A 25,663-nucleotide genomic window follows, 5' to 3' on the forward strand; every position below is an offset into this window, starting at 1 on the left:
GAATCAGGATCATTTCATTTTAATATCTTCATCAAAGGAAAGAAATGAAAATACACCGAATAAAATGGATTAGATACTCATCAGCTGACCTCGATGCAGCCTCTATGCTATAAGAACACATGAGCAGGCCAACAACTCAACTTCATAAGACAATTGAAAATTCACTATACTTGTTAAAAAAATGGCAAAACAATAAAATAAAAATCAATAGCATTAGGACCTTTTCAGCATTTCCATAATATTAATGTTTGGCATGGTGTGTGACTGAAAAGTCACAGTATTAGAAGTCGTAAGTTTTCTTTATGCCGTAATGTAACATCATTTATCTAAAGTGATATATGGGATTGTACATGAGGAAAGGATGAAGTCTTGCAGAACACCATTAAAAACGGCATGTGTGGAAAAACGTTTGTAAGCTTGTCACAGGAAAGATACATTCAAACACTCAAATGAACAATTCCTTATTGAAAAAGCAAATCAGATGTTTCAATACTTTGTAGTATAACAGTTCATTTGACTTACATAAGCGCATAAGGAGTTTAATTTTTAACCTGAAAAACTCCAAAGTAAAACCCCAAGCTTATGTTTGTCTGATGAATGAATGTTAAACTAAAACTGATGGCAAATCACAAATTCAAAAACCAAACTCAGTTAAACACATTTTCTGGCAAACGGCACAATATTTTTGTTTTTACAAACTTCCAACCCACATTTCTGTGAATAAACATACACAATAAAACATGACTAGAGGAGTTATCGCTCTAATCGTCTAATATTGTCATTTATTTTCTTGTGTGCACATTCATTTGTTGCTTAATTTATTTTTTTGTCCCTTAGAGTTTTAAGGTCTTGCATAACAGCTTGACAAAACAAAAGATTTAGAAACATTCCAGTGCTATAGTTTATACTGAAATAGGGTTTTATTTAAATGTTTAAGCCAGATACACAAAGAAAAGCGGTTTGGCAAAGCCTGTGTGGGTTTCGAATTAATCTCACAATGATTTGGACACCAGACCGACTCATGCAACTCCTCATGCTTTACGCCTTTCCTCTTAAAAAACTGAAACGAAAAAGGATGTGTGTTGCACACACACAAACACACTTTAAAAGAAAGAACCCCCTTGTGACAAACTTTTATTGTAGGTCCATTTCCTAAATCTGTTTGTCGTCATCACATTTCAAGTGTTTGTCTTTGCGTCAGTAGCTCTGAATGACCGTCATTCTGGAAAAGAAATACTTCTAGCAGCGAAAGTGAGTTATAAAGACAGCAATGGGTGATGGTGGGATGTGGATGGACCGGGTTTGTACGAGATGCCTCAACACCTCTGTCCCCACTCCTATCGGTCCATCTCGTCCAAGAGGGGGGTGGCATCTCCGGCGATGGACATAGGGGTGCTCTCGATCATGGGGCTTGGTGAAGGGCGGGGCGTCATGCGGGGCGTCTTTTGCTTCCGTCGCTCGGCTTCTTTCTCTTGCAGCCATTGTTCGGCCATCTTTCCCCAATCCACAGCTGTGTGGGAACTCGACCTGGAGGAATACACACACACATTATTGGTGAATTGAGTAACTTTAATCAAAATATCCTTTGTAGTTCACTACAGTGAAGTGCACTCGACTTGGGTTGTGGCGTCCGGACTCTGGATGAAGACGATGACGGAGTGGAGGAAGAATGTGGATGATGTCCATGTGAGGACTGTGGGGTGCTGCTGGGATACTGAGGCGTTGCCATGGCCTGCTGCTGGCCAGGTGTGGTATAAGAATAGCTGGGTGTCATCAAGGGTGTGGCCATGGGTTGCTGAGGTGTTGCAAACACCTGCCAACCAAAAGAAAAGTAGTATTAAATATAAACACGATCCATTGTCACAAATATCTGGCACCACCCAAATCCCTGTCAATGCCTGCAATTAATCTTAAAGAGGTTTCATTGTGCAAAGTATGGACTGAACAAACAGACACAGCTGCCGTACGTGATAAGCGCTGCTGCTGCCGCCTCCTCCCGCGCTGCTGCCTCCGCTGTAACCGTACTGACTGGAGGCCCACTGGGCCGGTGTTGTGTTGGGGTTCTGTCCCTGTCCGGTCACAGCTGCTATAGCGTTAAACATCTGGGACGTCATATTTCGCGGTAGAGCGTTGACTGCTCGGGTCAGATCTAAAAGACAGATTAGGATTGGGATTTTTTTAGGAGAATTATATTTGGTAAAGGTTCGGCAATGCTTGCTGTGTTTAAAAGAGACCCACCTGCGATGTTTATGTTGGCAGGTGTGGCATTCACAGATGCAGGTGTTCGTGTTCTGCTGCTGGTGGGTGTGATGCCTTTCATAGAGAAAATTATAATGTTATTTAAGAAAAACAACACGGCTGGACCAAAAGACAATTAGCATAACCATCACACAACTAAGAAGTACTAACCTGGCACTGGATCCTGGTAGTGGTCCTTAAACCAGCGGAAGAGACCATTAACTGTAGGGAACATCTGGGACCGATATCTAAAACCATCTGGCGTAATGGATACATATTCTATCCTACAAACAAAAGACCAAAGCCAAATCTTACATATACATAATGCCTGTATGCTGCAATATACATACACTCACCTAAAGGATGATTAGGAACACCATACTAATATTGTGTTTGACCCCCTTTATCTTTCAAAACTGCCTTGATTCAACAAGGTGCTGAAAGCATTCTTTAGAAATGTTGGCCCATATTGATAGGATAGCATCTTGCAGTTGATGGAGATTTGAGGGATGCACATCCAGGGCACGAAGCTCCCATTCCACCACATCCCAAAGATGCTCTATTGGGTTAAGATCTAGTGACTGTGGGGGCCATTTTAGTACAGTGAACTCATTGTCATGTTCAAAAAAAACCATTTGAAATGAATCAAGCTTTGTGACATGGTGCATTATCCTGCTGGAAGTAGCCATCAGAGGATGCGTACATGGTGGTCATAAAGGGATGAACATGGTCAGAAACAATGCTCAGGAAGGCTGTGGCATTTAAACGATGCCCAAATGGCACTAAGGGGCCTAAAGTGTGCCAAGAAAACATCCCCTACACCATTACATTAATGAGAAATTGAACAGGTGTTCCTAATAATCCTTTAGGTGAGTGTATGTGTATGTATATATATATATATATATATATATATATATATATATATATATATATATATATATATATATATATTATTATATTTTTTTTTTACTTTTTGTAAGTAAACCACATGTCGATCTCTGTAAATTATGTAAATAGTATTTGGGCATATAATATAGAATAACACATAATAGTGCGTGTTACCTTGGCTTCCCTCTAGGTTGGTAACCCAGCAGGAATTTGCCTGGCAGGTCTCTACAAGCGGAAACATAGTAGGGGATGAATGTGGGCTTCTCCTTCTTGGACCTTACAAGGATCTCCTCCATTTTCTGTAGAAGGGCAAGAAACCATCAAATGTACAATGTCTCACATATAGCTTCATTAAATCTTTGATTACAACATTAAATAAAGATAAAAGAAGAATCAAGAACGGTTGATGTACCTTCCTGTCACCTCCATTGCAGTCCTTGAAGTACTTGTGACCAAGCAGGTCTCGTGCAAACGCAGCCATGGGCTGCACATATCGGGCTGTGATTTCATCCAGATCCTCAAATTCCTGCAGAAAACAAAAACTACAATCAACTGTGTGTTTTTCACAATGTTTCGCCAAAATCTTAATCATATTCCTAAAACGCTAATCTATGATTCAAGATTGAATTTAACACTGAACATTTTATAATACAGAAATTCTCCTTTAAGTCAACAATCAAATAAATATGACAAGCATTGTTACTTGTCCATCTTATTTGGTCTCAGATGTTCAGACTTAACTACACGGGTGAGATATAGTTAAAGCAACAGCTCACCTCGGTGTTGATCCAGAGCGTATGCCCAAGACTAAAGGCGTTCTCCTTGCCTTCCTCACGCACGTCCACGTGCTGATAGATCCCATCAGCCACTTTCCACGTGACCGTCAGATGGTTCTCGCCTTTACTGCTGGGTCGTATCACTACGTCACCCTGGTCCATTGACTCCATCATCTTCTCCGCTTGTTTGAAGTTGACGTTGTGGAACGATGGGTGAGCGATCACACGCTTAATGTAAGCTGCAGAAAAAAGCAGAGGGTTAATGAAAGTGACAAGAATGAAGTCAAACTCGTGTGAATAAAAATTGTACTGACTGGTTCTCTGTTGCTTCTTCTTAAGTTCCTCTTCTTGTTTAACATCATCTGCCTCGGCATCAAAATCATAGTAGGTGTCTTTGGGAAGCTTCCATTCATTGTTCTTGTCGCTAAGGTCAGACGTCCTGCAAGTGAGGTCTACGTTGAACTTCTCGATGTCAATCTTCATGATGCGGCAGTGCACGGTCATACCAACCTAATGGTGGAGAAACATTTTGGAAGTTAAAGACTATATCATGATAATCTTAACAGGTCATAGATTGTCTAATTAGCTGTCAGTCCATTTCAACTTTTGCAGACCCTGGCTTTAATACTGTTTATGACAAAGAAAAGCATTAGCTTACCTTCACTCTTTCCTCAGGGTGCTTGACTACTTTGTCGCTGAGAAACTTAGTTGGGATGAAGCCCATGACAGCGTTATCTAACCTGGTTCTCACACCAATGGCTTGGCCAGGACAGGACCCGCTGTCAAAGTGATTCCACACCTGGGAAAAACAAAAACATTTAATGCTAAAATTCTGGACAATCAGCATTTTGGATTGCAACAGGTAAGAGAGATTCCACACCTCACTGAGCTCAGGGAAATTGTCCTGCTGGCAGAAAGGACACTGCCAGAGTCCCGTCTCATCGTTACGGATAGCCTGGTCATAACTCTCACCTTGTGGTCGTCTGTGAGCGATGCCGGTCACAACACAGGTGATCAGTTTACCTATACGTGTCATGAGGAAGAAACAGAATGTTCAAAATGAATAATCACTTCATTTATATCATCTTAAAACTAAACATACCATATTAGACTATATGAATCAAAAGTGAAGGTTGCTTTTACCAATATAGAAGGTCTCGGGTGTCTCCTTGGTGAGCATGTTGAAGACCTCTTCGGTATTGGAAGGCCTGTATGGGGCTCTTAAATCTTTATATCTACAGCTAAGCTCTGCTCGGATGTCATACAGAGTGATACCCTTATTACCATAGCCCTGAAAGAAAAATACATTCACAGTAAAGCAACCTGAATTTTTTATTAATTTTTAATGAAGGTTTCAATTTCTGCTGACATAAATAACAGCAACTGTTGCAATGTGAAAAAAAAGAGCAAATTTCTGTAAATCTTTATGGATAGAAGCAACAACACCATTCAGCGTCTAACAAATGGTGGGCAGACGGTAATCCATCATCTTTTATTATTATATACAGCGGTCCAGCAGGAACACCTACTAGCAACCAACAGCATGGTAATTCTATTTTCTCATTGTGTATAACCTATATTGTAATATTATCCATATAAAAGGGGATCTCCTTGAAAATGTACTGAATAATCTCAACCCTTTAGCTTTTATCTCACCTGTCTCTCAAGTTCTTCAGCAAAGGCATCCAGATCCAGGTCCTTCAGCCTCTCCGGGTTTTCCAAGATCTCCTCCAGAGCTCCGGCTGGGTTGGCATCCTCCGCCGACTCGTCATACTCCAGAGCATCCACTGCCATTTTCCGTGCCCACTCGTACGTTTCAGGGTGGACACGTGAACCATCCAGAACCTCGATGTAGGAGTCAGTGCTGTATAGAGTGACAGAAGAAATTGAATATTTTATGGCGGCATGCATCAAAACCAAAGTTATCTTACAGCCGTTTATTAACATTAAACGTCTCACCTGTCTCCAAGAGAAGCGGTGTCGATCTTAATGAAGCCAGCACAGTTGATAAAGACTTTGGGTCCCATATGGCACATGGTGACTAACTGAGTCCGGTTCTCTAACCTAGTGTTGTTCTGTTTCAGAATCTGAGAAACATCCAAAGACAACAATATTATAATCAAGCAAAATAAATATTATCAACCATAAACAAATGGACTATATTTATCATTTGAAGAAGAAATAGCACAAAGTCGTAGAAGAGAATTGGATAAAGTTGGCGATTGTTGAAGACCAGCTTACCTTGAGCAGATGCGAACCTTTTCTTGATCCAAGGCCACAGATGTACTGGACCAGACTCTGAGTGTAGGGGTGAGCAATGGCTCTGTTCACATCCACACCTACCTCATTCACCCGGTTTATGAACTCACAATAAAGAGCCCCCAGCAGCTCTTCTTTAACCACATGCTCCTAAAAACATTGGTACATTGTTGACCCAACCGACCTTCACATATAAAGTGTACACTGTACAGTATGTAAACCAAGGGCAACCTTCCGATCGCTTTTGTGAAGCCAACATGAAAGTGACTTAATCTGCAATTCATCGACTGGCCACTAGAGGCTGGCTCCAAAAGGGAGTCAACCCCATAGATCCCCCCATGTTAAAGGGACACTCCACTTTTTTGAAGATATTTTCAAAGCTCCCCTAGAGTTAAACATTTAATTTTTACCGTTTTGGAATTCATTCAGCCGATCTCCGGGTCTGGCAGTACCACTTTTAGCATAATCCATTGAATCTGATTAGACCATTAACATCAAGCTCAAAAGTAATCAAAGAGTTTCAATATTTTTCCTATTTACCATTTTTCCTACTTGGTTACTTTCAATAGCAGGGGACTATTTTCGGGCACTGCGAAATATCATTGCACCTGCTGCAGCCATGTTACAGCAGCAAAGTGCTTGATTATTACCCCAGATTGAGAGTATAGTTCCTAGCCATATCTGCCTAGAAAATCACAACCTTTCATTTTCCGTCGATCTAAGTACATGATGTAACTGCAGAAGAGTCAAGTTTTAAATAAGAAAAATATCAAAACTCTTTGGTTACCTTTAGGCACGATGCCAATGGTCCAATCAGATCCAATGGACCATGCTAAGCTAAGCTAAAAGTGGTACTGCCAGACCCGGAGATCGGCTGAATGGATTTCAAAACGGTAAAAATCAAATATTTAACTCTTGGGGAGCTGGAAAATGAGCCTATTTTCAAAAAATGTGGAGTGTCCCTTTAAAATGCCCAACTTTACAGCAGAAATAGACCTCTCTCACAACTTCCGTATTTATGACCGGAAATACGCAATCGTCGCGGAAATCTACTTCCTCCGCAGTCAATGCAATGTAAAAAGCCGTATCTGTTGCATTAATTCCCTGTTGATGGTGAAGTTAGACAGAAGTGGATTCAGGCTATCCGACCTAACTTCACCATAAGAAAGGGGAGCACTTATGTATGCAGCAGACACTTCACTAAAGACGATTACATTTTAGGGCTCACTGGTCGCCGCTTGCAACCAAATGCTGTCTCTACCCATTTTTGTTGGAACGAGTTCACCCCTACACACAAACATATGACCACAGACATTACCAGACAAAAATGTTAACTGATAATGAAAGCATCCGGCTAACGTTATTGTTGCTACACACAAGACGTTCACTTGGACAACCATAGGCAGTAATTGAAGGTAATTGGTACCATAATGCTTCATTCAAAGCAGACTATAATGTTTTAGTAAGGTAGTCTATCTCATCTACTATACATACATTATGTTTAAGTGGACACTCTAATAATGTGTTATTTTAGTTGACAGTTCAGTAACAGTTAGACTCGCTCTCTACTTACCTTGATATTTATAGACAAATTCTTCATGGAAAAAGATTTCCTCTATTAGTCGTGTCACATCAGCAAATGTAATATTTGGCAAATCCGTTAACGAGGTTGTGTAGACTCTTTGATCCATTTTAAACTTGCCCGGGTTTGTGTTTTTCTAATGTGTTGACGCTTGACAGGAACTCCTCTTTCACGACGATTACGTATTTCCGGTTACTGTGAGAAAGGTCTATAAATGTGTTTACAGCCTGGTACAAAAAGTGTTTTTGCCCTTCATGACAACTGTGAGGCAGGGATTTTTTTGTAACAGCTGTTTAAATTATATTAAGTTCTGCATAATTAAGGGCGTGGCCACTTGAGTGACGGCCACTGCCACTACCATCAAGCATGGTTTCAGCAACCAGCCACTTCAACTTCAACCACGTCCCACATCTTTGCGAGTGATGCCCGGTGACGTAATGCCAAGCACTGCCAACTATTGGTTTCAAAAAACCTCTTCACAAACCTATGAGTGACGTCACGGACAAAACATGTAAATGGGAAACAGAAAGTCATGAAATGCACTGTTACCTGTAGGGGATGTAGTTTCAAACAAAGTATGTCATCGTCACTGCTGCAGACTTGGGCAAACTCCACCAACGGGTCCTGAATCTTGCGGGCCACAGACACAGCCTGCCGAAGCAGAGGTGGGTAGTCTCTGAAGTCCGCCTATGAGAGAAGCAATACTTGCGCACATTAGAAAAAACACCATGAAAGATTCAGAACCTTCTCAAAAATGTTTTAAAGTATGATGTTGATATCTCTCTGCGCTGACCTCAGATTTCTTGCTGTTCATGTAAAGCACAGCCAGCTCGTTGTCCACCAGCTCAACTCCAACTGCAGGAAGAGAGGAGTCCTGCTCCAGCTCACTGATGGTACGTTTGATGTCCTCCATCACCATATGAGCATCACTACACACATCCAGGTATTAGATCAGCACGTGGGATCCACGAGAAATGAAAGCTTGCATGCGGCAAATAACTCTCAAGACCTAAGGAACTAAAATTGAACCCACCGATTCTCCCCAGAGACAGCAACGACATGTGGCTTCTTGCTAAGGAGGAACTTCTTCAGGTTCTCAATGTCTTGAAGCTATAACAAACAAGTAATGTTTTATATGCACAATAAAACAGCCAACATCTGCATTATTAAAAAGATCTGCAGGCTTTTTCCTTACCTTCTTCTCTCTTTCATCCTCTCTCCACGCATTTCGTCTCTTTAGGAAATAAGGAAGCCTGAGGAAATCCACGACTTCTCCTTCACCATTAATGAGGGAACAGAATACTGGCGTGTCTCTACAGAAACATAGGCAAACACAGTCAAATACCATTCAAAAGCAAGTTACATACCTACCTATTCACTTTATAAACATGAAACACACTGTCAATGTTAATTGGGTCAGTGACGTGACGTTAATTATTTAGTGTCTGTATGATTCAATTAAATGTAAAAGGGTTAAAATTCAAAATAAATTTACAGGTTACTTGGATATATTCTCTTTTTTGAGGACCAAGTCTAAATTTCTGTTTTTATTTCATTTTGAAAGAATATTTGGGGGATAAGTGCAAAAATGTCAATGTGGTGTAACCAATCTGTGTCAACTGGTGTAACTAGTATTTTTTTTTCAATTAAATTATAAATAGTCATAAAAAAGGTGGAATAAAATATAATCATCTAGTTTAGTGTAATATGATTTTTTACATACATTTTTACATAATTTGTCAAAGATTATCTGTTTTTAGCATATGTCAGGACAAAAATTACAAAAACGCATTAAAATGTACATTTAGAAATAACTAATAAAATTATATTTTTATTATGCTTACATACCATCAAGGTGGATAAAATATTTAATATTTCTCATTCTTTGGCGCAATTGGCGGTTACACCATTTGACATTTTCAGGTCCATTCAGTCTTAACTTTAATAAAAATGGTGCAAATGTAATTTTTTATCACATAAATACAGTATGTGCATTGAAATAAACCTGATGCATGCTTTTAACGTTATTTAAACCATTTTTGTCACTGACCCAATTACCAGATAAAACAAGGACAGCATGACACAAATACTGCCAAAACAGCTCAACCTGTACTTAACACAAAATATTTCTGTAAGACTACATAAAAAAACCCCATCAGGCATACCATTCATTTGAGAGGAGAGACTTTTAGTATTTCTGCCAGTAACAGCACAAATATGTCTCTGCTGGAAGCGAAGGCCACCCCCAGCACTCGGATACCCTTTCCCTGTGACTCATCCATTATATCATCATCCTCCTCCACCTGCTGATCAGGCCGATATGGGGCCACCTTCAGACAGTTATACAGCTTCTTGCAGCATGACTTTACCACGGTACAAGAAACAAATCATGTAGTTACAACATTATTGCTTTAATAACTTAATAGCCCTTAATTATTAAGGAATAAACATTCATCACCTTTACAATATTCTCCTTGGCTTCAGCGACGAGCTTGTTCTTCAGTTCTTTGGCCATCTGAGGATAAAGAAATTGCTGCAGGGATCGTTCAATGGCCAATGTTCTTTGCTTATTCCACTCCTGCACCTGATGACTGAACTCATCCCTGTAGTAAAACTGCTTGATCTCTTCAAAGTAGGTCTGATCTCCATATCTACAGAAGACAAACAGAACGGTTGAGAATGAAGCATTACTTCAAAGGAAAATAATTAATAAAAAGAAAATAATTCAAAGGACCGGAGTAAATTATTTTGCTTATACCACGGTAATGCATACTCATGGAACATTTCTCAACCAATCAGAATAACGCATTCAACAGCCCCGGGGTATAAAATGCTTTAATCCATATATTTTGAGAGCATAGCCATATCCTTTGACCCCCACAAGGTCAATGCAGATGTCTATTGTGAGCAGGCCTTCCTCTTCAGCCAGGCACATCTTTAGAAACTGATCTCCGCTGAGCTCTTTCACAGGCTTGTTCTTCAGGTATTTGAAGGAATAGGCATAGTGTGCCTCATCTACATCCTGGGAAAAGTGACAGACGTTACCAGATGTAGAACTATTAACACGTAATGTAACAGTTCATCCTTGGTGTTAACCGAAGAATACATATATTATGTTAACACCGCAATGGTGCGAATACAACTGTTGGTACCAATGCAAACAGCAAGCATTTATATGCACTGAGCATTCTAGCTAGAGCTCTAACACAACCAAATATGTAAGCAAATTTTCTTGGGGTGGGTAGGTTGAGATTGTGTTTATACCCTTTGCTTGATGTGATGAGCATGGTAAAGCAACAGAACAGAAGATGGGACATAAACAGTTAATGAAAGAAAAAGAGTGCAGTGTGAATTCTGTAAAAAAACCACAAGTACCATCCTTCTTGCCCTTCTTAGTTGGCTTAATGTTAATCTTGGCCCTCTCTTGGAAGGTCTGTCTGAGCACGTGCCTGACCAGTGGTTCACGGGCAATCTGCATAGCCACCATGTAGCGAGCGCCTTCCAGAACGGCCTCAGGAGTGCTAAACTGACTAAAAAAAAGCACAGAGAGCAATTAATAAACATTTTGCAAATTGCGATTGATGTGTGTGTGTTCACTGTTCACTAGAATGGGTTAAATGCAGAGGTCCCATTTCGAGTATAACAAACATGTCATACTTTCCCTTATTCCTTTTATACAAACAGACAGAAATGTTATACTCCTCAGTTACCTGCACACGTAGTCCTTGGCCAGCTCCAAAGGCTCTGCAGGGAACTGCTCCGTTTCGTGTCTCTGATAACTGTCTCGCAAGTTTTCACCAAACTGCTCAGGTGTCAGACCAAATTTCTTGGCAAGACCGTCTGAGGAAAGTCACACACATATAAAAGGTAAATGAACTGATGTATGTGTGGTCCCTGGGTTTGAACCCCTGACCTTTTGCGCTGCTAACGCAATGTTTTACCAGTGAGCTATACAGGAGCTCAGCTCATAATCTATAAAGTATTATGTCTTTAATACATTATAGACATAATGTGTAGCTCTTAACTCTTTCCCCGCCAATTGACGAGTTAACTCATCAATTGAAGAGAAAACACTTTCCTGCCAATGACGAGTATTTCCGGCTTTCCGCAATACCGCTATTCTCCACCGGTAGCACTCTTCCGCAACTTATAAAACCTGGAAGTATAGCCCGAGTGCAAACAGCTGTATGTCCGTGTCAGTTTTGAGGATCACTCTGCATCTGATCTCTATCAAAATTCCTTCACAAAAATGGAATTATCTCAGCTTTTTGCTCAAAATGTTGTGTTTTTTCAAGAAACCTACCCATATTTGAGAGGTGATAAATGATGAAGGTATGATGAAACTTTTTTTGGTTTGAAAGCTGAGGGTCTGTTCTTTCATTGAATATACCGTATGTCTATATATTTTAAGAACATTTTCTGGAAGGCATTAAACTTTTGTGAAAATCATGAAAAATGCTGACGGGCAACTTTTTTGAAAACACTGGCGGGGAAACAGTTAATACAATTTTACTATGTGTAAGAGTGTCTTGTGCTAACATTACATTTTTTATCTAAATCAGAAAGTGTTTTTCATCATTGATCCCAGGCAATGCTAAAATGAACATATATTTTCAAGATGCACACACCAAGGCCAGCATTTTGGCAAATGCTGTACATATCCCTGCGGGAAGCTTGTTTTAGATCAGGACCCTTTTGCTCCTCTTCCTCCTCCTCTTCCTCAACTTCCGCCTCCTCGCCTAGCAGAAAAAGCAGCTGTGTTAGTCTAATAAGCGGTTGAACGGTGTATTTGACTTATTCAAATGAAAACAAGGCTGTACCATCTTCCTCTGACACTTCCTTGATCTTCTTCAGTTTCTTTTTGGTGGTTTTCGTAGCGTTTTGCATCTTAGGAATGTCTCGGCCATAGTAAAGCAAAAAGTGGTTGTAGACGTCACCCAGCTCATCAAGAGACTGAACGTCTTTTAGTCTCTCAATACAGGAAAGAAAAAAGATTGAGTACTATGGACACAGAATAAAGCGATACAGATTTACTTTCACTGATCTCAAAGGGCCACATCCAGCAAGTGATGGGTTTGTAAACACACCTCTCCATGTCAGCAGTATCTAGAGGACGAGTCGAGTCAGACAACGGCTTGTCGGGATCAGCCGAGATCTGCTCAAACTGATAAGATTGCATTCTCTGAAAAAGACGCGTCAGATTTTGCTTCCTGGTCTTCAGCTGGGTCCACTGAGAAAATATCATGAATTCCAGGTTAAAATGTATCAAAGGAAACACCTAGTAGGTAGGTATTAAGATACGACTTGCTCTTACCTTCTCATCCCACTGCCACACCTTCCAAAGATCATTAATATTTAGCTCCGGTTCCACATACTCCTTCCTGTAGAATGCAATGAAGGGAACCTGTAAGATAGAAGAAAGCATAGCTATGTTTATACAGACATCAGTCAATCAAGCCATGTCAGTTCAGCCTGGTTTGATGTCTAACTATACCTCAAAGTGCTGGTTCCTCATGAAATTCAGAGCCTCCTTGATTTTAGCAATGGTGCTAGGGCCTTTCCTGCTGAAATTAGTTGTCGTTCCACGATCCAGGTAGTCGGTGCTTTCCTAGAACGCAAGGCACCATCACAATTTGCATTTCTCAGCATAGCCAAATAAGAAGTCATGCCGTTATTTTACATAATACATATTTATTTGTTCTACCTGCATGGAGATGGTTGGTGTGGAAAAGGCATTCCTGTAGATCCATTCGGCTTCCTCCTCCAGCTCATCATCCTCAGCAGGCTTCACAGGGATGGCTCTCAACTGTAAGCCAAAAAAGACTATGAAAACATCTCGTCCCGCAACACATCAAAGAAAGGTCAGTCATAAAGGGCAAGCCAAAGTTTCTGGTACCATTCACAGGCTAAAACCGATTCATACCTGGAATCTCTCGGGCATGTCTGTAGAACGAATCTCATTGTCCTGATCCGTCATGTGGCTGCTCTCGAGCTCACTGGGCTCGTAGATCTCAAAGATGCTACGACGGCCGACTCTCCTCTTGGTCTGTTTCTTCGGCCGATCCCATGACTCATCCTCCTGATCCTCCTCTTCCTCTTCGGCGTGGTCATACGCCTCAGTGTCAAACTCGGCGAAGTCAAAATCGCCACCGAAAATCTCTTGAGCTTCTTGCAAGGCACTGAAAGATCAGAGAGGGTAAAAGAGCAAGTTGAGGTAAAATTCATAGTAGATAATAATTATAGAGCACAGTGTGTGCTTACATAAACAAATCACTGTTTACAGTTTAAACCACTTACGCGTCAGTGTAGCCAGAAAATTTCTTTCCCTTCTTTTTTGTGATAGGTTGTCCGTCATCATCCACAATAAAATCATCTATATCTGTAAAAGAAGGAAAAAACTAATTACTAAAATTCTTATAAGTATCAACTTGTGTTAAATAAGGGTAAATATCTTTCCTACCTGATTCCTCATCATCTTCCTCCTCTTCTTCATCCCCTGGACGAAGTGTGGCTGTAGTCTCTCCCTCCTCCACCTCTCCATCACCGTCTCCATCCCCAGTGAAGATCTCATCAGCAATCATGTCTTTCTCATCATCTTCCCCCTCATCATCCATGGTTTTCACACGAGAGTACTTCTTTTTCTGGACACAGAACAGAATATCGGAAGTTTCCAGCCAAAATTTCTCTTAAGAACATGTGAATGAAACTTAAGAACAGTCAGGAGCATCTCTTACCCTCCTCTTTACTTTTACTCCCAGATTCTCCTCGATGAGGTCCAGATCATCATCATCCAGATAGTCATCATAACCTGAGAGATACAAACAGGAATTACTGTTTGGACACTAGTGATGACAAGTCATAAATATATACATAATATATAAAGTAAGTGACTTACTTCGTTTTCTCCGGCGATGATGGACCTCTTCACCAGAGTCGCTGTCATCTGCCCCACTTTTCACCTCTGGCGGTTCTTCCTCTTCTTCCACATCTCCATCATCTATAAGTCCTTTCAGGTTACCGTGCTCATCCTGATCTTCAATGTTTTCTTCTTCCTCTTCCTCTTCTGAAGAAACAGAAGCATAAAATGAAGCATATAAAGTATAGACAGCTGCATTTAAAATTACATAAGGTGAACAACACAGGGTTTCTGAATGTATCTGAAACATCTCACCATCATCTTCCATAAATCTCTGCGTCTTCTTAGGCTTCAGGTCCTTCTCCTCAAACTCCTCTTCGGACTCCTCAGCCTCACTCTCGATGAAGTCAGACATGTTTGCAAGGCCTGAGTAAAAAAAAAAGGAAAAATGCTGCTAATGGTTTTTCTCTCCTAGGACTTTTTTTAATTCCCCGGCTAAAAAGTCTGGGGTTTTTTTCTCCTAGGTGGTTTTTCAACCCGGGGAGGCAGCCTTCTTGGGCTTAACTTAGCATCCTCTTCTTTACGTTACATTAGTAATATGCACGCTTACAATGTTGATTCATAGTCGCAGCAAATTTAGCTGCTTGTGCTATTGTGTATTATGTTGTGTTATCTGTCGATTTTCTGTGCATTCCACTGCTTCTATTAATGTAAAGCTGCTTTGAAACAATCACCAATTGTGAAAAGCGCTATATAAATAAAATTGAATTGAATTGAACTGATGTGCCTAAACAAACTCATTTAATAAGATTATTTTTAACTTTACAAGCAAAGTGCTATGTATTGAAGTTGGTATACAACATTGAATAGGCATCTATTAGAAAAAGGAGGGAATTCAAGTGGTTCAAGTGTGTAATTGGACTCTCGCTGACAATATAACAATTAGAACAGATAAAATATGATCATACTACATATACAAATATCATAAAGGCTTATTAAAGGGTTAACGAATTAACTGTGAGCATAATTTAGTTGATTCATAAAAAATTCACCCAGAGAATTTCAATAATAACTTACATACTGGTGCCATAAAATTTTTCAATAAACATTAATACTCTTAGATAATAATGACCAGTTAAAGTACCATAATGATTGGATCACACACCATCACAAATACCAGCTTCACGTTTGGTTATCTTAATGGTTAAATTCTTGCACTTAACGGCACTTGTTCTAATAAACACCACACATATCAGCTATTAAAACTCACAAGATAATGAACTTGACGTCCGTGGGATAACCTAACGTTAACTAATTTAAAACGCACATCGATAACATTTACATTACTATTAGATAACGAATGTCTGAAAATATTTAAAGAATGTAAAATAAATACGTGCCAAACATGAAACGGCTCAGTCCTGCACTACTACAGTAAAAAAAAATAAAGGGCCTCATGCTAATAACTAACATGGAAGCTAAGAAAAACAACAACAGGAATTAACGTTACATGTTACCTTTTAAACACCACACAGAAATTTAATAAAGACCACAAAAGCACACTTACGTTCCCTTGCGAAGCGGCTCGATTACAGACTTGAAAATAAACGACGAGAAGAGGAAAAAGCGTCGCTTCTGAGCAGCTTGCTGGTGACAACAAAAATGGCTGAGAGTTACAGCATTAATTCTGCTTCCGGTATACACCGATTTCACTTCCGATATAAATTACTATGTGATTACTATATTCTTTGTATTTAGTGGACTTAAATTATGTGTTATAAGGCATAGTTTGTTGTTTTTCTTTCACTAACTAAAAATGTACTATGAAACTGTAAAGTTTACCAAAGAAAAAAATGTGTTCGGCTTCATGACGCGCTGCGCAGAATGATCAGCCTATGACATTGAAGTACCGCGAGAGCGATCCCAGTGTGGGATGCTTTCCATTTGCTCTCGCGGTAGTTTGATGCCATTAGCCAATTAGTCTGCGCAACTCCGAATGAAGTCGAACATTTGTAAAGTCTTTTGACGACACGTTATAAATATTATCTTGTGAACGTTTATGTTATGAGCATGTGGAGGGGGTATTTAATGAATATTTAAATAAAATACTATGTTTAAATATATATATCAAATACTGTTTATGTATTATGGCGAGCTTGCATAGCTGCTCCAAACCGAATGATGGCGCTCTATTCTTGTCTTCATGCGGTGCATGTGACGTAATGTCGGGGTTTTAAAGATTATTTTTCCACAGGGCCCGGCAAAGTTCAAGTCATGGATAGTTCTGGCTTTTTACGAGTCCAGTTACCTATAACAGTGTTATTATCGTGCATGTTTACATTCTCCACCGGCAGCGAAATTAATTTTGTAACGTGCGGATCGGTGGTGAAGCTGCTCAACGTGAAACACAACGTCAGATTACACTCTCATGATGTCCGATATGGATCTGGTAAGTTTCTCTTACACAGATTTACAGAAGAATTAGAGCTTATTGAATAAGTAATTGTTTGAAACAGCTGTCTCTATTTATGTGCTTATTTGCATGGACTTTTATTTATTTTATTTAGTTGCAAAGATTTTTTTCTGTAAACCATGCATGTTTGCGAATCCAGCATCCATCTGTTTGTCATGCCTATGTTAGTTTAGCATTAAATAAAAACAGTTATTCTCTGTGTTTGATCTGACTTTAATCTAAAAACTACAATATGACATGTGCTTAAAACTTATATTTAAACAAAAATCTATCAATTATGAATTACTATGCAAAATATTACTTAATATACAGCAGCAAGATTAATATTTTAAGATCATTTCCTGCTGACAAACAAAACATGAGGTATAGCAATAAAAGTCACTTTCTTGTCCTCTAGTAGTTGTCAATGTGATTGTGTTTCATTCCAGGTAGTGGTCAGCAGTCGGTCACAGGTGTAACCTCAGTGGAGGACAGTAATAGTTACTGGAGTGTTCGTGGCACCATTGAAGCCATATGTCACAGAGGGACTCCTGTTAAATGTGGTCAGAACATTCGTCTCACCCATGTCAACACGGGCCGCAATTTGCACAGTCACTACTTTACCTCTCCACTTTCGTCAAATCAGGTTTAAACATAGTACTATGTTAAATGTAACATATGCAACTATTAAAATGTAAATCTGATGAGAGTTGTATGTTATACGATGAATGTGATTCATGCCGGTGATTTGTGTGGTTCAAAAGCTAAATAATACAGGTTTTTGTCTTAAAGTTTACTAAAATTTCTTCCCATTCAGGAGGTCAGCGCATTTGGTGAGAACGGTGAGGGTGACCATCTTGACGAGTGGACCGTTCTGTGTGCAGGCTCAGTTTGGCAGCGTGAGGAGTCTGTTCGGTTTCGCCACACAGCCACTGAGGTTCTGTTGTCTGTGACGGGTGAACAGTACGGCAGACCCATCCACGGCCAGAGAGAAGTGCACGGAATGATGATCAGTAGCCCACACAGCTACTGGAGAACAATGGAGGGCGTCTTTATGAAACCAAGTGAGCTTGGACCCAAGGATTTCAACAGCCCACTACACACAGAGTTTTAAAGGGACATGTTATACAAGATCTGCTGGACTCTCTATTTTATATAGTTTTGTTGTTAAACTTAAAGGAATGGTTCATTCAAAAATGATATTTATACCAACATTAACTCATCCTCAATGGTATAACTTACTTTCTTTTGTGGACACAGCTAGATATAGTATGGAGAATGTTAGTGACTAAGTGAGGAAGTCACAATTCACTATCACTGTGTTAAAAAAACATTCTTATGTCTATTCTTTAAAATGTTCAACTAAAGAAAAGGATTTTTATGGTATGGAAAAACCACGAGTGTGAGTTAATGATGACAGACGTTTCATTATTGGGTGTACTGTCCCTTTAAACAGAAAGTATTCAGACTGTGCCTCGTGATCATTTTAACACTTGAATTATAAAATGTTATATTGCATAGTCAACATATAAGACAAACTGAACGTCATTCATTGCTTTAGTTTTTCAAAGGTGCTGTTAGCTTTTCAAACTCAAAAGTTCAATTGCAGTTTTTCAAACAAACTTCTGGTTTGAACATACTGTACTCACCTATTAGAATATTTAATTATTCTAATATATTATGAAATGCATGGCCATCTGTTTGTACCTTATTGCAGTGTAATACATTTGCATACATGAAAAATTACAGAATATGTGCTTGAAGGTAGATTTCTACACTTGAGAGTAAAACAGCAGTGGGACATTGTACTTGCTGTATTTAAGTATTATACCAGTTATTTTTTATGTGAAGCATGTGTTTTTAGGAACAGGTGGTATTTTAGGTTTTCTAATAAGGTGAAATCCAGAGTCTACAAGTAATGCAATTTTTTTAAGTACCACTTAAAATAACAAATATCTGCTTATAAGTTTATGGTTAAAATCAAAACAGTGCCTTTTTTTATTATGATAAACATTTACTATAATTACATATAAGTGCTGTGCAATCTAAGTTACACTTTAAATGTAATTGATGCAATTTGTTATTTTCTTGATATGAATATGTAGTTATGACTTGTAAACCATTATTTTGTCTACATGGGTACAGGTCAAAATCATATACCTTGGTATATAAGATGTTGTCGTTGTACAATGTCACAGTGTTAATTTCTACACAGTTACAACTGAGAACACACAGTTAACTTTATGAAGAAAATATACCTCATTATGTTCACGTTCTACTTCAGGCCTTGGAAAACAGTATTTTTAAATGTTTAAATGTGTCTGTGTGTTCTCACGACTTGTGTAAAAATGCTATTTTGTAGATTATAGAGATTAGAGAAAGCTGCTTAATTTGTTGTGGTCCTGTTTTCTTTATCTTTGCATCAGCATGAAAAGAAACAATCTTATTAGTGCAAAACAATGTACATCTTAAGCTAACATATCATCTCAATCAAGTAATTTATAAATGTGTTAAAAATAAGAAAACGTAAATTAGATTTCAAAAGTTTTAGTGCATTAGAAATGTCAATACAATGCAGTAAGGATGACTATCAGAATTGTGTATGTATGTTATGCATTTTTATGGTTTAGCAAACATATGCAGATGCATCTGTGCTGACTGTTGCTGTTGAAGTCAAGTAAACAAAACTTTAAAACTGTATTTCCAAACGGTCTATTTTGGCTGTATGTAATTTTCCCATTGAAAATGAATGAATCTGTGGTTCATGCCAGTTGAAAAATTTGGCTTTATAACATATAACAACCTCCTTATATGAAGTACATATTTAAATATACATATTGTATATACACCTACCTAAATGGCACATGTTAGGACCTTTTCAAATGGTAACGTCCCAGTGAAGCTTCAGCTATAGCGGATTCAAGGAATAATTCAACTAAGACAAAATTGTGTTATTGTCATTTTCAATAAATAATTTATTTCTTCATTTTCTTTACATGTGGTTATATATTTTTGTTTAGAAACCATATTGCTGTAATCTGTCAATCCACATCCTGCATGCAATGAGTATACTGTTTTGCATATTAATAAACCTACTCTTGATATACTTCATAAAAATACATACATATAAAATTTCATTTGGCATGCCTCAAATCAGGATTAATTTAAGTCATGTATTCCATTAACCTTCATTAGATTAAAAAACAAATTAAGTAATAAAAACCATACTGTAAATAAATATTAGAATTAACAAAATAAAAAATATAGTAGCAAATAAAACACGTATTCATTTATGTTTTTTAAATGCCCATAAAGTAAACTGTAAGGCCTATTAGAGTGCAACCTTTGAATTGCAATGCATTAAAAAATTTGGAGTTTGTAGATTTTAACAAGAAGATGGCAATGCAGGCAAGGATTTACACAGAATAACTACTGCAAACGCTGCACAACATTATTTCTTTGCGATACTAGAAATAATAAATAAACAATTTGTCTCATTACAGAGACTATATTTAAAATAAATAAATAAATAAATAAGGTGTAACATGTAACAAGTGACATGTTTATGAATGTAACAATTTTAAGTTTACATATAAATTGAATGTACACTTGGTTTATGTTTTAAATGCCGAATATATTTGCAAAAACCCTTTTTCAAACGTTTGCATTTTTAACTAGTAAACATTTGATTTCTTTACTAGTTGTTTCATTTCACAATGCTAAAGGTAATGTCCTTCTTTACTACCGTATAGCCACTAGATGGCGCTATTGATTTGATTGATTTAGGTTCTCTATTGCAAGATGAACCAAATAAATTGCACCACTCCTCCTCAGTCAACTCCTCTTGGACATTATGGGAAACTGACAGAAGTGTTATCCAGTAAATTGTTTCCAGTACCCAATTCTCATCTATTCCCTATAACAAAATGCTAGTATGTTTTGGATAAAGTTGTTCGCATGAAAGAAGATCAAAGATTTTGGACGTAATGGTCCCGGAAAATGTCAGCAAGCAGTACGGACCCTAACAGCACTGAACATGCAGACGTGACAGTCAAACGAACGACCTTAAGACATTTCTTTAGTGTGACACTATTTGCATAAATACACATGCAGTATACAAGGGAATATGACAAACGATTTATACACACTGATAAGTGAACTGATAAGCACAAACATTATAAATATACAGAGCAACAGGTAGACGAATATATTACAGACGGGGCTTGTTACTGTTCACTCTCTTAAAAAAAATGGTACAAAAACTGTCACTGGGACAATAAATATCACAATTTGTACCATTTAGGTACAGATATGTATAGATTTGGTACTAATATGAGCAGATGACTCCGGGCCGGATCCGCACCAGATCTGCGCCACAGACAGACGTTTTGATGCACATCCGGATCTGATCCAGCCTAGAGTCGTCTGCTGTCTCTTCAGCTATGCAATCTTTAGGTACAAAGTTATACTTTTTAAAAGGGTACTGCCCTAGTGACAGCATTTGTACAGTTATTCTAAGAGTGTAGAAAGAAAAATTACTTATTGTAGCGATACAAATGACAAGTTACTTTTGGTAGACTCATAGCAATGTATGTTGCATTCACTGACTCTCTGAGCCTGAGAGTGATTATAAACTCAAAATGGACCAAAAAGTCCAACTATGTAGCGTAGTAGACACTTCCGCAGAAGTTCAATGTCGTACATTTTATCCAGACAGTAGACATTGAGAAGACCATACAGTATTTAAAACCAGAAAAGAGTATTATACTCTCTTCTACACATACACAATAAAATGGGTGAGTATAGGGCACTGCATGAATAAAACATGAAGACATCTCATTTCCATATTACAGAATCCTGATTACCCATGATGCATATGGGTGTGCCATAAAATTGAACCTTGTGGAATTGAATTCATCCCACTTGCTTTGCAGATTGTGAAATGTGTTTATGTACAACCCTAATGCATTTGTGATACGGCGAACAATGAGCAAGCCTGATGCTCAAATAAACAGAGCAGTGTTTTAATAATGCACTTTTCAGGGGAGCAAAACTATAAAATGCTTACTTGCATGTATTTAACCTTCACTTTAAATGTTAAACCCGCAATAAATTCAAAGTAATGCGTTGAAAGGTATGGACAGTCCATTTAAGATGAGCATGGACACACTCTCATCCACACAGACTTGATGCCAGACATCCTGCGGTGGCTCGGTTGGACAGGCTGCCAATCACTGTACTCCTCATCATTCCATCTGACATGGCTTGAGTTGAGATAAAGTACAAAGACAAGTCTGCTTCTCATGGACAGAATGAGAAAAACAAACAGGATGTTATTGCATTAAATGGTATCCAGTGAGGAGCCCTTGCATGTTGCTTTCAAACCGTTAATGGAGGACATCCTTCACTCACAATCAGTCACAATCAGTGTCTGTGATATGTTCAAAAGAAAAGGGAACTTGTTCTTGGGCTTCGTCCTCTGCACTTTTTAAACCAAAAAGTGGAATTGCTTTAGCAGTTATTGATGTTTGCAAGAGGGCACAGTACCAGCAGAGGTCAGATCGCCCATGATTCACAGTGGGAGGAGCTACTCCATGCCGTTTCTCAACATCTGATTGGCAGCGATTAACATGACGCTAATGATGAAGGCCATTGCGAAAGCACAGATGAGGCTCTTGCGGACACACGTCTGACGGTTCTTCTTTTTGGAATGCACTGTAGGAGGGAAGAGGAGTGGAGATGCTAACGGTTACATTATGAGAAGAGATGGGAGCACATACAGTATTAAGCATTAAGCATCCAAACAAAGAGAATGATCCAGCATTGTTGTTTGTCACTGTGCATAATGAGACTTTGAATACACACAATAATGAATTAGAAGATGCAATGCACACAGTTCTATTAAATTCACTTACTGGACTTTATATACTTGCTCCCTCTCTCTCTCTCTCTCTCTCTCTCTCTCTCTCTCTTTTTAGCTCTACCTGGCACCACACACACCCACACGCGCACACACATAGCGTAAACGATTCTGGCAAAATGGTTTCAGGGCAGTTTACACAATGTAATGTCTCAACGTTACAAAAGGGTGCCACACTGAAGGCTTTAAATCCATGTGCTTAAGACACTGAGACAGGCTAATTGGATTTTGAGGCATGAAATTCAATATTTCACCATTCGCTCTGGTCATGCATGTCAGCCTGATTCCATTCATTCCATTCAGTTTCTCTTGTTATTCTGTGCTGCAGACTGAGAATTAACTAAGCGAGATTTTAACTGAACATTTAACTACAGAGAAAACTACTTAAAACTTAATTGGATGCACACGTTCATGATAACTGACCCGTTTCTAAATTCCATTTATTGCCAGGTCATAAAGTGGATTGAAATACAAAATACATAAGTAGATTGATGTAACTAATTTAAATAGACTTAAAATGTAAAATTAAACATTAAAGACTGCTGTTTATATTGACATTTTTTATCCAAAACCAAAGTGTGAAAAATGTAGTAAGCTCAAAATTCTGGTCTTATTAAATGTCCAGTTTCTGAGTCACCCATTTTAGGTTATAAGCCTCATCCCCAAAGACAGAGTTCATCCAAAAATGAAAATTCTGTCATCACTACCCACAAAAAAGCTTTGCCGCAATTAAGTTGGCTTAAAAATTTTAAGGGGCCATGGCATGAAAATCTGACTTTTTCCAAGTGCTATGATTGGGTCCCCAGTGTTTCTATCAACCTAGAAAATGTGAAAAAGATCAACCCAATAACTTAGTTTTGGTAAACCATTCTCTACAAGCACATGAAAAAATAGGTCGTTGAAATTTGGCTCTCCTTATGATGTCATAAGGAGCTCTTATTATAATAATACCACCCCTTAATCTGCACTATCCAACCACAGCACTGCCATTTAGTGCAGAGAAAAGCACAATTGAGTTTTAATTGCAACAAACCACCATTATTGTCATCAGCTCATTTGCATGTTAAAGGACACACCCAAAACGACACATTTTTGCACACGCCTACAAAGTGGCAATTTTAACATGTTATAATAAATTATTTATATGGTATTTTGAGCTAAAACTTCACATATGTGCTTTGGGGACACCAAAGATTTATTTGACATCTTAAAAAAGTCTTGTGCCATGGCCCCTTTAAGTTAAATGTATAGCGGAAGATTTTCTTTTTCCGGGTGGATCATCAAGACTATTGGTCATCCCAGTTGTCAATCATTCTGATGATATGTTTACGTAAGGCCACCGTACATGCTCGTCCCTAGGTTCGCTTTCTGCACATGCACAATTTCAGGTGTATATGTGTGGTGGGCTACCGTTTCAGCCATTCATTGAAGCTCGCTCTCACTGTATTTTTTCAAAATGTTTGAGGTTCGCATAAGGAAAAAGTGTGTACGAATTGTATGACAAAAAGAGAAAGGCCTCTAAAGAAAGAAACAAGACCAGAGTGTTTTTGGAAGAATATTTCACACAGGTTGTGATTCTCACTAATGCCTCAGTCGCGAAGTTTCTACTCAACAGGTACAGTTTGTCATGCTATTTGGAGAAATCCATTTAAAATCCCTGCTAAAAGTTGATGTAAGCTATGATTATCGATGCTAGCCCTGGCACAAGTCACGAACCGCACAGACACGGTAAACATCTCAATGTATGAGCCATGCTGGCAGCAACTTGTAAACAGAGCGAAGAGAAGAACTAGGCCTGTGCATGCTCTCTCGTGCACAGGTTAATAGGCCTTCCCTCTCGGGAGCAGGTAGAGTGTTGCGCATGTGCATTTTTTTTAAAAAGTGGAGGGACAGTTCTTTGCAAAAAATTGGGAAAATCTTCCGCTATAACTTTAAGTCAAATTTTTATTTTTTACAGTGTGTATAAGTTTCTTTATTCTGCTGATATTGTGATAAATGGTAAGCACACAGCTGATGGTACACCCACTGACTTCCATAGTATTTGTTTTTCCTACTATGGAAGTCAATGGGTACAACCAACTGTGCTGTCTTCTTTTGTGTTCAGCAGAATTAAGAAACTCATAGAACAACATGAAGGTAAAATATTTAGGTGAACTATCCCTAACAGATCTGATAACAATTACTTTCGCAATCAAAGCAGGCTATTCTTAAACGGACATTTCACAAGACTTTTTAAAAATGTCAAATAAATCTTTGGTGTCCCCAGAGTGCCTATGTGAAGTTTTAGCTCAAAATACCATATAGATAATTTATTATAACATGTTAAAATTGCCACTTTGTAGGTGTGTGCAAAAATGTGTCGTTTTGGGTGTGTCCTAGTGACGATTCTCTCAGACCAATCAGTGATCTACGCTGTTTTCGCGTCAAGTTTGGTATCAGCTCGGATCGCTTGGAACCCCAACCGAGGTTGTATTAATAAAAGTATCGGGTACTACGTACTGAACCCAATGAAAAAGCTCCCAAAAGTAAGCTGACCCGACCCAAACCAAACCGTGGTGTACTATGCAATGGAAAAGCGCCATTTATGGCAGTGTTGTGGTTGGAAAGTGCAGATTAAAGAGTAACTAAACCCTTAACCAACTTTTTTTTGTTAATAATCTGTAAGAATGATGCTTTATTAGTGCTGTTCATT

At 38.6% G+C, this 25,663-nt stretch overlaps 3 protein-coding genes across 3 annotated transcripts in view; 1 reads left to right on the plus strand and 2 right to left on the minus strand.

Annotated features, from left to right (window-relative positions):
* Window positions 1-3: 3 nt before the first annotated feature.
* supt6h (SPT6 homolog, histone chaperone and transcription elongation factor) lies at window positions 4-16,314 on the minus strand. The gene is made up of 37 exons (XM_073871244.1): window positions 16,167-16,314; window positions 14,915-15,025; window positions 14,639-14,806; window positions 14,478-14,551; window positions 14,204-14,384; window positions 14,041-14,122; window positions 13,667-13,922; window positions 13,448-13,549; window positions 13,238-13,351; window positions 13,058-13,147; window positions 12,831-12,973; window positions 12,564-12,712; window positions 12,372-12,482; window positions 11,454-11,583; window positions 11,119-11,273; window positions 10,605-10,761; window positions 10,202-10,388; window positions 9,962-10,106; window positions 8,939-9,051; window positions 8,777-8,853; window positions 8,537-8,672; window positions 8,293-8,430; window positions 6,144-6,311; window positions 5,862-5,989; window positions 5,559-5,766; window positions 5,046-5,193; window positions 4,783-4,925; window positions 4,561-4,701; window positions 4,217-4,412; window positions 3,903-4,141; window positions 3,539-3,652; window positions 3,301-3,425; window positions 2,410-2,522; window positions 2,239-2,313; window positions 1,968-2,149; window positions 1,617-1,813; window positions 4-1,527 (listed from the first exon to the last, which is right to left on the minus strand). The coding sequence occupies exons 2-37, from the start codon at window positions 15,012-15,014 to the stop codon at window positions 1,338-1,340; spliced, it is 5,175 nt and encodes a 1,724-aa protein (XP_073727345.1). The 5' UTR covers window positions 15,015-15,025; window positions 16,167-16,314; the 3' UTR covers window positions 4-1,337.
* A 475-nt stretch (window positions 16,315-16,789) lies between these two features.
* sdf2 (stromal cell-derived factor 2) lies at window positions 16,790-19,441 on the plus strand. Its single transcript, XM_055179418.2, has 3 exons — window positions 16,790-17,048; window positions 17,501-17,697; window positions 17,869-19,441. Exons 1-3 carry the CDS (start codon window positions 16,874-16,876, stop codon window positions 18,163-18,165), a joined length of 669 nt encoding a protein of 222 aa, XP_055035393.2. The 5' UTR covers window positions 16,790-16,873; the 3' UTR covers window positions 18,166-19,441.
* A 552-nt stretch (window positions 19,442-19,993) lies between these two features.
* caln2 (calneuron 2) overlaps window positions 19,994-25,663 on the minus strand; it is a 42,340-nt gene continuing 36,670 nt past the window's right edge. The window contains exon 6 of the mRNA XM_055179419.2: window positions 19,994-22,766. Within this exon, the coding sequence (XP_055035394.1) occupies window positions 22,639-22,766 (128 nt within the window). The 3' untranslated portion in view covers window positions 19,994-22,638. The remainder of the gene's footprint in view (window positions 22,767-25,663) is intronic.

The sequence above is a fragment of the Misgurnus anguillicaudatus genome, chromosome 9 (genome assembly GCF_027580225.2).
Source record: "Misgurnus anguillicaudatus chromosome 9, ASM2758022v2, whole genome shotgun sequence".
Classification (NCBI taxonomy): Eukaryota; Metazoa; Chordata; class Actinopteri; order Cypriniformes; family Cobitidae; genus Misgurnus; species Misgurnus anguillicaudatus.

Coding starts and splice junctions, on each gene's coding strand:
- supt6h (XM_073871244.1), bottom strand. CDS start 15,014: ATGTCTGACTTCATCGAGAGTGAGGCTGAGGAGTCCGAAGAGGAGTTT. Junction 13,352..13,447: donor CACCAACCATCTCCATGCAG/GTAGAACAAATA, acceptor CTTGCGTTCTAG/GAAAGCACCGACTACCTGGA. Junction 2,314..2,409: donor CTACCAGGATCCAGTGCCAG/GTTAGTACTTCT, acceptor TCTCTATGAAAG/GCATCACACCCACCAGCAGC.
- sdf2 (XM_055179418.2), top strand. CDS start 16,874: ATGGATAGTTCTGGCTTTTTACGAGTCCAGTTACCTATAACAGTGTTA. Junction 17,049..17,500: donor TGATGTCCGATATGGATCTG/GTAAGTTTCTCT, acceptor GTTTCATTCCAG/GTAGTGGTCAGCAGTCGGTC. Junction 17,698..17,868: donor CTCCACTTTCGTCAAATCAG/GTTTAAACATAG, acceptor CTTCCCATTCAG/GAGGTCAGCGCATTTGGTGA.